The 15,659-nt window shown below is 58.3% G+C and overlaps 1 protein-coding gene across 3 annotated transcripts in view; it reads left to right on the forward strand.

Moving 5' to 3' along the window:
* ARHGEF17 (Rho guanine nucleotide exchange factor 17) overlaps positions 1 to 15,659 on the forward strand; it is a 139,831-nt gene that overhangs the window by 52,180 nt on the left and 71,992 nt on the right. Inside the window, exon 1 of one of the 3 annotated variants that reach the window (XM_019530527.1) lies at positions 14,645 to 15,059. The exons of 1 other annotated variant lie outside the window; for it this stretch is intronic. In XM_019530527.1, coding sequence (XP_019386072.1) covers positions 14,883 to 15,059 — 177 coding nt within the window. In that variant the 5' untranslated portion in view covers positions 14,645 to 14,882. Of the gene's footprint in view, positions 1 to 14,644; positions 15,060 to 15,659 lie in introns of those variants that run through there. One more of the 3 variants, XM_019530528.1, reaches the window with a different exon arrangement.

Below are 15,659 nucleotides of genomic sequence, written 5' to 3' on the forward strand. Positions count from 1 at the left end.
CTGCCAGCTCTGAAACACAGTTGATGCCTTGTTAAGCCCCCGTGGCACCTCAGAAGAAACGGGGTGCTCCATAATGCCAAGGAGATGCCTGGGGCTCGATTGCTCCCAAGTGGCTGTTGCTGTTACAGGGAGGATCCTCTGACTGCATGGTGTGCAAGCTGTCCCCGGGGGTAATGTTGCTCTTACCAGGTGTTGCTGCCAATGAGCATTAATTTGGGTTTGATGGTGTCAGCTGTAAACACGTGGGGATAAGAGCCCACCCCACCCAGCATGTGGTGTGGATGCCAGGGCACGCTCCTCAGGGCCCAGATGCTGAAGGTATTTCCATTGGTGTCAGCAGGCTCTGGCTCAGTCACCAAGACAGGAGAGTCTGCAGGGACATGGGGTGAGCAGGAAAGCCCGGCTGGAGGGATGGAGCCCAGCTATGTCATCAGCTCCCCATGATGTGATCAGCCAGCCCTGTCCCAGCTCTTGCCCTGCATATTTAGGCCATGTTTAACAGGACAGTAAAGACACCAGAATAGCACCATCCTTGTCACAACGATGTTCTTGCATCAACCACGTAGGGGGTTGAGCAGGAATGGGTTTCTATCTGCTTTTTCAGAAGTTGCTTCAGTTCGAATGAAAAGGTCTAGGTAGCAGAGAATCCATCAGGTCCTCAGCACCGGTGCTTCATTACGTGCTGAAATGTGGGCCTCCTGGCTTGTTCTGCTGTTGTCTCCTAGATGACGGAGACCTCTGCTCTCAGCAATCTCCCTGCATAGCCTTTTCGTCCACCTCCTGTCAAAGGGGGAGTGAAGCGAGCTAGGCGGTCACCAAGCTGGTCATGGTGAGATGGTTTTGTCAGACCTCGAAACCCTTTTGCAGCTCTGCCCACGTGGCCAACCTCCTCTGTGAAATGTGGGTCCTGCTATCATACCTAGTCTTTCTGTCATGCAGAGGAACGACTCTGCATTGCCCTCCTCATGCATTCAAGGATCACGTTGTTTCTCTTAGCCATGGCAGTGCGCCGCGAGGTGGCCCAGGTGGCCATCAAGTCCCTTCCAGAGTCCTTTGGCACTAGGTGGCAGGGGAACAGGGAATAGCTTGTTTGCTGTGAGCAAACAGCTACCACAGGGTAAGTAGACAACTCACAGTGCCTCCACCATCAACTTACCCCTCATTCCTTCAGGGTTAATTCTACCCTAGACCACCAGAGTTACTGCGGGCATGGTGTTCATATCATCTGTGTGCTGCTTTGCTGCACGAGGGTGAAGTATGATGTCTGTCCAGGCCCCGTGGACTGTATTTTATCCTGGCCTCAATGCCCTGCAGTGTTTCAGAGTGGTCCCCCTTCATATGGGGTCAGGGCTCCCCTAGTGAGAGCCAGGTCCTGACCTATCAGTGTGTGCCCTGCAGATAATCCTTGTTGATAGCCAGCACTTCATAGCCGAAGGGATTTCCAGGCTGGGAGCAGTGCAGCCCATTCCCCTGTGCTCCGCTGGATTTCACCCCTTCCAGACTTTGCCCCCACGAGGCACTGAGAAACGCTCCCCAGCCTCCGCCTGGCCTGGCATGGGGACAGGACCTGGTGAGAAGCTGGCACGAGCGCCTTAGCAGATGGCTGGAAATCTCCTCTCCAAGGAGCACGGCATACCAGGTTGATTTGTCACATTCCAGGTAGCAAAGCCACGTGGGCAGCTGCTGCCAGGTGGATAAGATCTCCCCCAGAGCCCCCAGGGGAAAGGCATGCGGCTGCGGGGGATTAGCACGCATTCCAGCCGGGCAGGGGGCCTGTGGGTAGCTCCATGCACGCAGCCTTTGACATGCAGCCCAGAAGCCCTGGCGCTCCAAGGAAGGCCTCGCAGGGATCATGGCACAGCATCTAGGGACAACCAGCGCTGGGACCGGGCATGAGGGTCTGTCTCTGTGGAGTGGCAGAGGCGTGGGGTGCCCATCCCACAGGCCGGGAGACCCCTGCAGAGCCCACGAGCTGCCACGTGTACGCTGTGGTCACCCCATGGATCAGAGCAGCTCCCGCTGGGAGATGAGGGGTCTGCAATGCTGTGGCAAGGTTCGGTACGTCCCCTTCCAGCCTTCTGACATGTTGGGGAGCAGGTGTGTTCCCAGCCTGACCAACGCGTGCATAGTACTGTCTCTTCCTTCCTGTCCCCGCGTGAGATCCACGCTGCATCTTCATGTGCACGCACGGACTGGGTCAAAGGCAACCCCGGAGAAGGACTTCGAGTGCCACCTGCTGGCTTGTTCGCGAGTGTGTCCTGACCCCAGAAAGGGAATCAGAAATTGCAGAGAAGTGGAGCTGGAAGGGACCTGCACAGGTCACCTAGTCCAGCCCCCTGCCTGAGGCAGGATCAGCCCCATCCAGACCAGCCTATTCAAACCCAGTCTCCAACCTCTTAGCAAAACTACAGTCACCCCTGACACAGCGCAAGAAATAACACCCGAACCTGCCACAGGTAAAGCAGGGGAGCTGCCGCGGCCAATGTCCTGCTGCTGTGAAAGGTTGTTAATACACGGTCGAGAGATCCCAGGCAGAGGCTATGCCCCTGCTACAGAAGAAGGCCGTCCTCCCCCACTCTACACCAGTCTCTTTTGGGGGGAGATTCCTTCCTGACCCCAATGCAGTGTCGGTCTGACCCTAAACGTAGGGGCAGGACCCTCTAGCAGGGTTGAGACCCAGCAGGAGCATTGGTGCAGCCCAGTCCGTATCCCCATCCTGGGCTGCAGCCAGCACCTCTGGGGGAGGCTTAAAACACCCCTGACACATGGAGCAGAAAGCAGGGGTGGGGACCACCAGCAAAGCCAGAATCATAGAAATCCCCATAGTAGACCATAGGCATCGCTACACCTAGATCACTGATGTTCAGCCTTTTTTCATTTGCACGCCCCTTTTTGAATGGAGGTGCAGACCCCTTTGAATTGCGAGTGTGGGTATTCACATACCTTTGATTGATCACAGTCATCTTCCACGGACTCCTTAGACATAGTCGGTGGACCCCCAGGAGGTCTGCAGACCACAGGTTGAAAACCACTGGCCTGGATCACCCCTGGACCCAGTGGCACATCGCTGACTCCCCCTCCCCACTTTTCCCCAAAGGAGGGTGAAGCCTAGAAATCTCCTAAAGCAGCTCAGGGCCTGTCCCACTTCAGACAGGTCCAGTGTGCCGCAGATCCCAGGGCAAGCTGCCGCGGCAGGTGGAGGGTTGTTCTCGAAGCCCTGGGCCTTGCATCTTCTCCCTGGCTCTCCCCGGCTTTGACCTTGACCTCAAGAGGCCACCGGGTTCGGTGCCTCGGTTCCCCAGACACATAGTGGGAGCAGTGGCACTGCCCTGCGTTGATAGGGAAAGGCTTAGTTCGTGAGGTTGCTCCTTGTAGCCCCTTTCAGGGACCTTGGCTCTGTTTCCTTTCCATGGCCCTGGGCAGGCGGGGCCCCCCATCACACTGCTCCCTCCCCTGCCGTCCGGGGGCCTCCTGTACAGTGAGAAAGGCCACGGAGAGTGAATTGCCATCTCAGAGCCAGTGGTGACTTGTCTGGGCAAGGCTAAGGCATGAGGCGGACACTAGGGAAGACGGGCACGTGTTTAAAGCACTAGTCCAGGACCGGGGGTGGAGGCTGGGGGGTCCTGATGCTCCTGCTGGTGCATAGAAAACACGGAGGGTCTCACTCTTCTGCTTTGGCTCCTACCAGTCACCTCCTCTGTACCATGGGCACGATCCTTTTCTAGCATCCTCTGAGCAGGTGGTATCTAACTGTTCCCTAGTCACAGCAGTGGAAGGGCCTCATGGTGTCTTCATCTCCCCTGCTTTTACCTATGGCCTCTTATAGGGTGTTGTGGTGTTTCTGGTCCTGGGCCTTGTAGCTAAGTGGGAGGGTTTGATGTGGGATCTTGGGGATTCCTTGGGTTAACCGCTGCCTGCGACTGCGGGGGGCCAGGCTGGATATCCCAGAAGGCCCCTTCCAGCTCCACATTCCCGTGCCTGGGTGCTAGTCCTGCTTTGCTACTGATTCCCCAGATAACCTTGGGTGAGTCACTTAATTTCTCTCTTCCCTTACCTCCTGATCCATAAAACAAAAGCAGTTGATCTTCCCTTCCTGTCCTGTGTCACTGGTCTATGTGACTGTCTGCTCTGCAAAGCAAGGACTGTCTCCCCCTACACAGGCCCCATGCCCAGCACGAGGGTCCTTGGGCTCAGCAAAGCTCTCCCGCCATCGCTGGCCAAACAGACGTGAATATGGTTGTGCTGCCGCATCTCATGCCAGATCCATCTGTAGCCAGAAGTGGTTTTTTCCTTTGGGATTTGTACAGAGCCAGGCGCAGCAGGGGCTGGGAGCCATGACAAAGGCTCTGACATGACACTGCAGGATAAATAAGAGACCCTGCCTGCTCAGAGCTGCAGGAAATCCAGGCAAAAATGCTTCTGCTTAAAAAATACCTGGGGACTTCCTGTTCTTTTGGCCAGCAAGGAAACATCTCCGGACTTCTTCCCTTCTTCGAGGACCAAGCAAGGTGCTTGAAAGCTAGGATGCTCCTTCCAGGCTTGCTGGCCATGCCAGGAGGCCTGGGGGGCAGCTGGCTCTTGGGTGGAGCACTCTGCATTCCCTGGGAGCCTCTCAGCTGCTTTCCTCTGCACTCTGCCGTCCCTGCACTTCCTCTTTCATCCCGAACTGCTTGCTGTCCCAACATCCACATTTCTGCTCATGCCACGTGCATGCGGCAGAGCAGGGCACAAGAGCTGTGTGCAGCGTGCACCACAGCTGTCAAGGCCCGGGCACTGTATTGCTCACAGTGTCGTGTTAGCCAGGGGCCATCGTGCTAGGTGCTGTGCACACACACCACCACGGTGCCAGGTGCCTGCCTCAAAGAGCTTTCGGGGGAGATGGATGGAGGGAGATGGATGGAGATGCTGAGCAGGGGCTGGGAGACCTGGCTTGCATCTCTGCCTACCCACCGCTCCTGCCTGTTGAGACTACAAGGGGCTTTGCCCCGGGCTGGGACTGGGGTGAACTGATGCTCTCGTCCTGGGCAGTTTCTGGGGAGTCACAGATCTGTGACAGCTCCTTTGGCATTTGACCCCAGCACTGCAAGGTAGTGCAACTTTGTTCCTTTCCTCTTTTGCCTTGTCTGCTTAGAGATTGTGATGCCGGGCATGTCATGGTGGTCCAGCAGGGCTTTTCCATGCATACAATTGAGGGGAGCAGGGCTGGTTACCCTCAGTATCCTACTAACTCTCCAGAGAAAGCGACCCTCAAATTCCCTGAAAGACATGCTATTCCTCTGCTGTCGGCTTGGAGGGTCCAGCCAGAGCAGCAGGTATCGCTCCCCCGGGTTTGCCCTGAGAGCGGGCCTGGACCGACCCAGACACAGGAGCCCCGCTCAATGGCTAGAGCCGTGATTCTCACCCGGGTGCTATGAGATCTTTGTAAGGGTGCCACAGGGGGCTGCACAATATTAGCACTGTTGAGTGTGCAAACACCTGTACGCGATTCACCCAGAGATTATTGCACGTAGGACTCCGTCGTCTCGAAATCGTTCTGCCCTGTTACAGACTTTGCTGAGCTCTTTGGAACAGAGCTGCTCTCTTAATTTTCTGTAGTCAGGCAGCCAGCGAAAGCAAAGAGCTGCCATTTTCTGCAGGGGATGTCCAGACTAACGAGGGGTGCTTCGAGTCTAAAAAGGTTAAACACCGCTGGGCGAGAAGGAGGTGCTGGACGCGCCACAGCTGATTCCTCAGGGCAGAACAGGAATGGGCATGGGGGGCAGGACAGCAGGGCCCCCCTCCGATCTCACACAAGAGCTGGCAGGTATATTAGCAGAAGAGCAGGGCAGGGGGTCTCCTCATGTCAGAGCCGGCTACAGTTGCTCATTGCATTGGAGAAATTCTGCATTTGCTGGCTTAGCCCACAGAGGTCTTGGCCCTGGGATGCAGCAGTTTGTCGCTGTCGGTGATTTGGGCTCTTGCAGGTTCCTGCTGCTCGGATCGTGATTTGGCGTTTGCAAAGGAGTGCAGGCAAAATGACACAGTTTTTCCCACTCCCCAGAGGAATTTCCAGGATGAAGTCCCCAAATTTGGGTCTGGATTTGGGGAGAGCAGATGTCACGGATTTTCCCACTCTGGGTTCTGGTTTGGCCCATCAGATCTTGCAGCCAGGAGCTTCGGGTCCATTGTCTGTGGGGGTCCTGGGAAGGTCTCAGCTGGTTTCTTTTTGGAGCCCCAGAGCCCAGTGCTCAGCCCCAGTGCGTGGCAGATCAGTGCTTCATGCAGACTCCTGGGTTTGGATTGAAATCACAGGCAGAGCAGCAATGGGGTGAGGACCTGGGGGCAGGATTCCCACCCACAGCATGGGTTCCCGCTTTCCGCTGCATCCTGGGGATGCTGCTGAGTGCCAACCATTGATGCTAACCTGGGCTAATGGGACATCAGCTGCTAGGGCAGGATCTGGCTGGTGGCAGGAGCATGGAGGAAGGAGACTTGCCCCCCATCATCCTGCAGACCATTGAGTCAGTACCAGTGTAACACTCCTGAGCCCTAGCACGGCACGGGACCCTCTCTGCACCCCTCTACCCTGCGGGGCTGTGGTTTCAGAAGCCATTGCAGTGAGTGCAGACGGTCCAGGGGCAATGACCCAGCAGAAGCCTGGATTCATTAGGGCAGCTGCTTTCTCATCTCAAGGGCCAAAGACTGAGGCCCTTTGCTTCTGCAGCATGTGAGCCAGCTCACAAACACGCAGGCAGGGGCTCTGGTCCATCAACCCTGCAGGCACATGAGGTCACCCCAGAGCTGAACCCCGCAGCCCTCGGTTTGCTCCCCGCGGGGCGCTGCGGAGCCCGCCGTGCCGGGGCTCGAGGTGCCCAGCAGTGCTAAGTCCCACCAGGGCACATCCTGGCCCCCAGCAGCTTGGGGACCAGCTGGCTGGCGGCTCCTGCCCTTTCGGAAGCACTCAGGCAGCCGAAGCACTCCAGGAACTTGTTAGCACATGGTTGACCTGTCAGCGGGGAGCGAGACCAGCAGAGCCAGCCCGGTCCCCATCCGGGAGAGGTTGCATCTCGCCTGCCAGCACTTTGCGAGCTGCCAGGAGCCGCTGGGTGACGACCTCTCTGGCTGTCAGCAGGTGCCGGATTGACAGCACGGCTGCTGTCACAAGGCCCTGCCGGGCAGCCTGCGCAGAGCGGGGAGATATTTCTCCTGGTAGCAGAGGGGCAGCAGCGCCGGGCCCTGCTCATCTGGCTGGGAATACCCTATTTACTCATGTAGAAGCTGCACCCAGGTAGGCTGCACCCCTGAGTATTATCTGAGAAATACCTGTGAGTGCTGGGCCTTGTGCTTCCTTGGATTTCCGGGGATCGTGTCTGTATTGCTCTTTTCTGAAGAGGCCGAGTCAGAAGCAGTTTCTCTTTAAAAGCCTCCCCATGTTGAGGAGTGGAGCACATCTGCCCCACGTTAGCTGCGAGATTGTGCTAGATGAGAAAGTAGGACAGTGATCGCTCCATTGATACCGCTTCCATCTTGCCCCATGCGTGGCATGTATAATGGCTGAACCTTGGTTTTTGGCAGCAAAATTTCAGGGGGGTTAGAAAGTGCAGCTGTTATGTGGGTAAATATGGTCCCAGTGGGGCAGTCTCCTTCCTGGCCATGCCTGGGCAGCTGGCCCCTGGTGTGGTACAGATGAGGGTACCTCTGATGACCACCAGCGGACAAGCACTCCCACCAGTGACCCCTCATCAGAGCCAGCTGTGCCCAGCTGTGCCCAGAAGCACCTCGCTGCATCCCAGAGGTGTTAGGGGAAGACAACCTGGGGCGTATTTAAGAAGGAAACCAGCATCAAACCACCCTCTGGGTTCTTGGTTATACCCCAGGAGTGAAAGGCCGAGGCATAAAGGGATTAGCTGTCGTCTTCAGCATCGCCGTCTCCCGCGGCTAGTCACTGGGTTTGGGGCATGCCGATTTGTTGCAGATCCATGAGGAGGAAGGCAGCTGCCTGCATAAATTCGCTAAGAATTTCTTCTCGTAACAGGAGAGAAACCCACAAATAGTGAAATGTCAAAAGTACCTTGATTGGGAAAAAACAGCCTGCAGGAGCCCTGAGCTGCATTGAGTGGGGAATGGAGAGATGTGGGAACGCTGTTTCCCGGAAAGAGCAGCAGGAACCTTAGCTGACCCGGCTCCAGTGACTTCAGGGGATGGTGGGGCCAAACCCCACTGAGTCGCACCAGCGGAAACAGAAACACTGGCGTGCTGGTTGTTATAGCCCTGACACTGAAACCTGCAGCCAGGGCTGAGCTGGGGAAGAGCTGTGGGGAATGCAGAGCTGCTGCTGCTCCCTTGTAATTGTAGGGTTGCCAGCTGGGTTTGTTCTGATTTTTAAAATTAAATTGGTGGATTAATGAAAAGCATTTTGAAACCCCTGGTGTCTGCCCCGAACTCCGTCATACAGGGTGGCTGTGCCTGTGGGCTGATTGCTGGGTCGCGCTGTGAGTCCATCCGCTCCGACTGGGACGGCGGGCAGGGACTGGGCCAGGAAACCACATCTGCACTTGGTCGCTCCAGGGTCGAGGTTGGTGGCCTCGTTCTCAGTTCTAGCCCAGATTTGCAGCTGGCTGATCCCAGGCCTGTTCAAATAGCCCTCCGAGGGGATTAGGATCGGGCCCTGAGAGCAGGATCGGTGTTCCTGGTGTTTGCGCCATCTCCTCAAAGCCACGTGCAGGCTGGAAATGCCCGGTCACGTTGCAGGCGCTGGTCCCGCTGGGGATCGAGACCGTCTGGGTTTGCTCCGTGAGGGACGGCGCTGAAGTGAACCGAGCTGGGCGGTCTTTGCTCTTCCCAGGTAGCTGCCGACTCCACAAGCCTGGCCTCTGCTTTTCTCTTCTCATCACCAAGGACTCCCATCCTGCCTCCATTAAAGCTGGCATGATCCCTGCTGCCCGGCACTCCTAGCACAAACCGGCTGCGGGTCAGCGCAGCCCAGGACTTGGGTGCACATCACACGGGGCCTCCCTGCCTGTGGCCCCTGGCAGAGCGAGAGCTGAGCGGAGGCAGTGCTGCAGGGGAGAGATCCCTGCTACATGCTGCAGGGGCATTGATGCCGCAGTGATGGGCACTGTCCAGGCCCCGTGGGTTAGACCAGGGGTGGCCAGTCTGGCATGAGCAGGGAAGATCAGGAAGGGGACAGTGGTAGAGAGGTCAGGGAGCAGAAAGCAGAGTGGGTGATTGGGCAGGAAGCAGAAGGCAGGGCAGGAGATCAGACAGGGAGCAGAAGGCAGAGCAGGAGACGGAGCAGAGGAGGGGGATTAGAGTGGCCTTTGGGGAGGGTGTGGGGCTAAATTGTGGCAGGCCAGCCAAAACTGTGTGCCCTGCCTGTCTCCCCTGGCCTAAACCCAGTCTCGCAGGGGGGCTCCAGGCAGCTAGTCGGCTGCACTAGAGGGAATTAGGCTGTGGGGCGCAGTCTGCCCACCCTTGCTCCCCTTGCTGTGGCTGGCGCCAGCCCCCACTCATGCAGCGAGCCGAGCCGGCATCCCAGAGCACTGTCGCGGTGCTGCCTGCAGAGGCTGCTGCACTCCCGTGTGACTCAGCCTTGCAGCAAAAGCAGCCCCAGGCTGTGCTGCTCCTCCCTCCTGGGTGTCTCCCAAGCCCGGTGCCAGCTGGGCAGGGGGGCCATGGCATCGGGCAGCCCCAAGGGAACTGGACAGGGCCTGTCCCCACTGCCGAGAGCCACCTCGGATGCTGCCTTCTCCTTTTGCAGAGCTCAGCAGCTGTCGCTGATGCCTCGGTCTCTTTATAGCCGTGTTGCCAAGTTAACTCCATCATGCAGCATCTGTCTGGCAGCCGGGCCGGGATTGTTGTTCTCAGTCGCAGACAGGCTGAGCGGGGCCAGGACCCTCGTGCCCGTGCAGCGAAGATAACCCTGACGCTGCCACTCGTTGCTTATGGGGAGTGGGACACTGCTGCTCCTCTGCTCGGGAGCCAGGGCAGGCTGCCTGCAAGGGAGAGGTGTCCACCCGTGCATTGCCCCAGCCATGGTCTGCAGCCTGGCAGCACCAGCTCGCAGTGCCCTGCATGGGGCTGAGAGGCCTGGCTTGTGTCAAATGAGGCACTGCTGGCTCCAAGGTCCAGCTGGCCCAGCATGAGTGCCCAGCTGATGGTGCTGGGTACTGTGGGTGGGCCCAATATGAAGGATAGAGCAGAAAATCTTGCATCTTGGTGCGCTCTTGCCCGCTTCTGGCAGGAGTGGCAATTGCTGTATTGTGTGTCCTGTGACAGTGTCCATGGCCCCACACTGCCAGGAGCCAACCTGATCCTCTTGAAGCAGTGGGGGGCAACTCTTTTGGCAGCCGTGCCACAAATTGGCCACCCCTGTCCCAGAGCATGATGTGAAGGCGTGATCTCCTGGAAGAGGAAGAAGGAGCTCTCTCCTTAGGTCCCCAGCGAGGTTCCCTGGGCCTGCCGCACGATTTATTTCATAGATTTCATAGACATTAGGGCTGGAAGGGACCTCGGGAGATCATCAAGATCATTTAAGACATGAGGAGCGGCCAGCTCCATGGCCTGAGCTCAGGAGGCGGCGTTCGGCCCCTGCCTGCTGCTTTCCCCTGCTCCGAGCCTTGCAGCTGCTGCCAGAGGAAATTTCCTGGCCTTGGATGCAGCCTGACAAAAGAACTGCTGCTGCATGCAGTTGCTATAGAAACCAGCAAGCATCTCATTAGATGTAATTAATGAAGCAGGGGCTGGTGTGGAGGAGCTGGAGGAGCAGGCCCAGCGAAGGAACCTCAGTCACAGCTGCCGGCCCGTGGGTGCAGTAGCCTGGGGCTGACTGGCACTTCCAGCCAGCGCCCCGGTGCCAGCTCCTTTTCTGCCCCGCTCGTGTCAGTGGCGTGGGTCAAGGTGCCAGCAACAGGCAGCTCCGCGGTGGTGCTGCTGCTGGGGCTGGGGCTGCGGCTGGTTGTGGGTAACCAGGATGTCAGAGGCCAGGGGGTACCATGGCATCATAAACCCATCAAGAGGATACAGTGGGGGCAGCTCCTAATTCGTATGCAAGACGGTTTGGTTCAGATCCCCTCCATCTCTTCCCAGCAGGGAAGTGACCAAGGTCCTTCACCAGCAGCAGTGTCACTGTGAGCATAGCCACGAGGTATCTGAAAGGTGCCTGTTAGCAAACCCGCCACCCGCTGTCAGGAAGATACATTGGTAATTTTAATATCACTTTGGGCTGGAGACTTTGAATCCAACTCAGGAAGACCATCCTTGAAGGGGAAGAGCAGCTGTGCTCTTGGGTTGAGGCTGGGGTTTGCCGTCAGGAGCAGGAAGCGGAAGCAGGCGGCTTAGTCTCTTTGCCCGAGCATGGCACAGAGATGCCCAGCACTGAAAAGGGCTCAGAGGGAGGCCCAAGGGAGGGTGTACTGGGTCTAGAAGCTGCTCTCACTTCACTCCCTGCTGGGGGAGGTGTGCCCTGGACTGTCCCAGCCGGAGCAGCCCTGCAGCACGGCACCAGATCTGCAGCGAGCAGGCAGGGCCGGTTCAGTGCTTAGCACAGAGACCCCAAGGTCTCCACTCAGCTCTGCCTCTGCCCTCCAAGCGATGCCTGGAGGTCAGCTGTGAGGCAGTCGGGACCCTGCTCATATTGGCTCTCTGTGCCTCAGTTTCCCCCATGTGTAAAACAGAGGTGGTGATCCTCTCTGCCCCATGGACAAGAGGACAGGACAGCATCCAAGTGCTGAGGCGATGCGAGTTCAATCCCAGGCTCTGCCAGTGGATGGAAAACCTGGGGAGGTCCCTTCCCCTGTTGTTGCCTCGGTTTGCCCATCTGTATAACGGGAATACACGTGCTGGCCCTTGAGGCACAGATGAGCCAAGGGTTGCTGTTCTCACCCTCCGAGCTCCCCAGGCACTCCCTGCTGGTGTGAACAATAGCCCTGAGTGCTGCTCAGGCAGGTCTGAAGCCTGAACCTTACCCTGCAAAGCCCGTCTGCCACTCCTGACCTCAGCCAAGCCCCCCAAGTCCATCACTGCCCCGGCCACATGTTCCCACCAGCCCCAGGAAGATGCAGGCAGAGAAGGGAGGAGGTTGTTCTCCGCCTGGTACTCCCCCGCCTGTGGTCGTGCCTGCTGGGGGCAGCATGGCAGCTGGGCGGGTTGGGTTATGCTAGCTGCAGCGCAGCAGCCTGGGTCCCGCGGGAACCAGTGAAGGAGTTTGACCTATCGGGGCTCAGAAAGCCCCCATGGGGCTGCCTCATCCGCTTCTCCAGCCACAATGGATATCCCCTCCGGGGGGGTCAGAGCTACTGCTGCTTCCAGCGGGCCCCAGGGCAAGCGCCGTATGGGCTCAACGGGAGGATGCAGGCACCAACTCTTAGTCCCTACCCTAGCTGTGCCCCTGCTGCGCTCTGCAGGGTGGATTCCCCGGTAGCCGGGAGGGCGCCTGAGCGCTGGGGCACGTGGTAGGCTCGTTTCAGCCCAGACTACGTGTCGTCCGAGGGGACCCGGCTTGGTGTCGCTGGGCCTGCTGCTCTGCTCACAGTTAGTCCCCGCGGGTCTACAGCCGTTCCTTCCAAAGCCTATTTATTTCCTTTGCTCATTACCAACTCCACCTCGCTCCTTGTTAATTAAATACGGCTATTTCTAGCTCTTGCTCCTTTCCTGGATGCTTACCTAAGCTTTGCCTGCTGCGAGGCCGGGCACGGATCAGCCCTCGGGTTGCAGTCGAATTCCAGCGTGCATCTCTTCCCATCGAGGCTCTGTGCCACCTCTCGGGACACCTGAGCTCTGTTCGAGGCTCCTCCACAGACTCTCTACGTGACTTCAGGCAAAGCACAAAGAGCCTGGGGAACCGTGCATTGGGTTGATGGTCTTCGGAGCAGACCACAAACGTTGCCGTCACCAAGCCATTGAAGAGCTGCACATCCATCCGTGCTCCACCCAGCAGCTGAGATCAAGTGATGCCCTGGGAAGCCCCCAGCTGCTGAAGGGATCATGGCAGAGCCAGCAAAAAGCTCAGGAGAGTCTCCGTGTGCCTTCTGCCAGCTGCCAGATGGCAGCAAAAGCCTTCCTCTAGTGCAGCTGTGTGCAATGAAACCACATCTGGAAGAGGACTGGGTGCCCATTTACCTTCCAAACTGGTGTACAAGCCTGGGCCACATTTTTATATTGGCAGGGTTGTGCCAGTAATGAGTGTGATTTGGGGATCAATATAGCCCCACTGGTACGATGCCCAGTGCAAGCACAGTTCTCCCAGTATAAGGGTGGGATCCATCCCAAAGTGGGTTTTACCAGTATAGGGGGAAAGCTCATAGCATTATAAGCACTCTTATACTCGTGTAAGTGCACCTGCCGTACACACTCCAGGATAATTGACCCTTTGGTGTCAGCAGGGTCAATTATCCATCACAGCCAGGCTTGATGTGGGATGTAGGTCTCATTGCTGCTTTGAAGATGTGATATTCCCCAGAGCTGTATAATGCACTCGCTGCTGCTTGTTCGGGGTCACTCCAAGTACTGTACTACACTTAATGCACAGTAAATACGGCATTAATGAACATGTAGCTGCACCCGCTGTGGACAGTAGGGCCGGGTGGAGGCGCTTGGCTCCATGCAGGATTGAGCTGGGAGGCTGCAGGGACACGTGTGCTGATGGTGCCCGATCCAGGATGCATTGTGTCTGACGCTGTGGCAAGACCTCTATCAGTCCTGTATCTCCCTGGGCAATGTTGCGTGTGGCACTGTGCCCTTACAGGGTACTCCTCTCCTCCAGGTCTCCACAGCCCTGGCTCCAGCAGTATCTTGAGAGTCTCCTAGGGTCCCTTGTCCCTGAGCAGAGATGGGCTTTTCCTGGCTGGCCAAGCATCCCAGCAGCTTCTGCCCCCCGCTCCCTGGGTGTTGGCGTTTCAGTGACCCACAGTGTTTATGGAGACCATTGCCTGTGCGTGGCTCTTGACCCCTCCAGTGACACAAAAGAGACTTCCAGGCCCCGACCCTCACAGTGTGGGCAGGCCCCTCCCTAGGGCTCGGGCATGTTTTAGCTCAAGCCAGGGAGGCCGATGTTTAGACCCTGAAGTCACTCGTGGCTCACGGCCCATCCGGGGGCAGCTGGAAACAGCAGGCGCTGGGGGCTGTTGCCTTGCAGGCAGTCACGGGGCTTGTACAGATGTGGTATCTGCACACCCCGGTTGACGTGCACTGGTAAAGGCTTTGCACATCGACCGTGAGGCACGCTTGCCTTTAAAAACGGGACCATCTTTGCTTCCGGTAGTGTCTGTGAGACCTGGGAATTTCGTGACAGCCCACGCACAGTGTCGGGGGGCCACAGACCTTCTCACTGGCGCGGCTGAGGCCGGGGGGCTTGGACGAAGGGTCGGCTTGCCCCACTGCAGGGTTAAGCCTCCCCATGACTACTGTTGTAGGATGCTGTACAGTGCTTGCAGCCATCAGCGCGCTGCTTCCCAGGGCACGTCATAGTGGGGTGCCCCCAGCGCCTGTGGGGCATCCGGGGCGGGCTCAGCCCCCTTCCCACAGCCCGCACGTGCCTGTACGTTTGGGTGCGTGCAGCGTGAGCACCAATTTGGTGCCCGTGGCCCTCTTCTCACTGATCCTCCTGCCTGGCTCTGGCAGCGATTGCTTGCGTCTGCCGAGTGCCTCATAATAACAGCAGCAGAGCTACAGGCAGGCTGCACACCTGCTAGCAAAAAAGAGCGAGAACCAGCGGACTCGGACCGGGGGAGAGACGGACCGCCAGCCGGACGCAGGGACCTCGGTGGAGGTGCTCCCCCATCTCCTCCTCCCTGTCACTTCATTATATTTGGGGGCTTTAGCATCTCCCTTCCTCTTCCCCTTGCCCCCCCCCCGATTTGTTTCTGGATTTCGCCGTGGTGGGACGGCCAGACCCCGGGACCCGCATGCTGCAGATGGTGAGGACGCTGGCCCAGTTCACGATCGCATTGGAAGACATGCGAGAGATCGGGGACGGGGCCGACACCGCCGCCGGCGCCCCCTCCGGCATGGGGGGGGCGGCCGAGGAGGCACCGGAGAAAGGCATCGGCAGCCGGAGCAACCCCAACGGCGGCACTGCCGAGGTGATGAGGACCGGGGCGGGCGGAGGAGGTGCGTCGCGGTCGATGGAGGGGGCGCGTTGGGGAAAAGTCACGGGCAGGGGCGTTAGGTGGGTTCTTGTTCCTGAGCGTGTCAGGGTACAGGCGTGTTGGACGGCTGTGGTATGCACACGTGTGCCATGTGCATGTCTGTGGGTCTGCATCACGCGGTGGGGCTGCGCGGCACGTTGTCCTAGACCTCCGCGCAGCAGCTCAAGTCTCTCTGCCTCCCTGGCAGAGGTGTCATCCCCAGAGGTGCCCAAAGGAAGGCCACAGTCCTCTTGCAGCGTGGGCGGTTCCCAGGGGCCATGCTTTGGTTGGGGGCCCCGCGGTGCCCGCCGGTGGGATTCGGGACTCTGCTCCAGCCGGCAGAAGTAGAGAGGCTGCTTTGCAGATGGCTTGTTCTCCCCGCCGGATGGGGAGGAAGGGTGCGATGAAGACGATGGCATGCGGGCCACAGCCTGCAAGAGGAAAGCCAGGGACCTCTGAGCTGGGCTGCTGGGGCCCCCATCCCGTGACGCCTTGCCCCAGGCCGATCCAGCCCCCTCCGTGGAGACCTGCTGGACTCCTTTCACGCGGGATGTC

The sequence above is a fragment of the Crocodylus porosus genome, unplaced genomic scaffold, assembly GCF_001723895.1.
Source record: "Crocodylus porosus isolate Cpor-Errol unplaced genomic scaffold, CroPor_comp1, whole genome shotgun sequence".
In the NCBI taxonomy this organism is placed as follows: Eukaryota; Metazoa; Chordata; order Crocodylia; family Crocodylidae; genus Crocodylus; species Crocodylus porosus.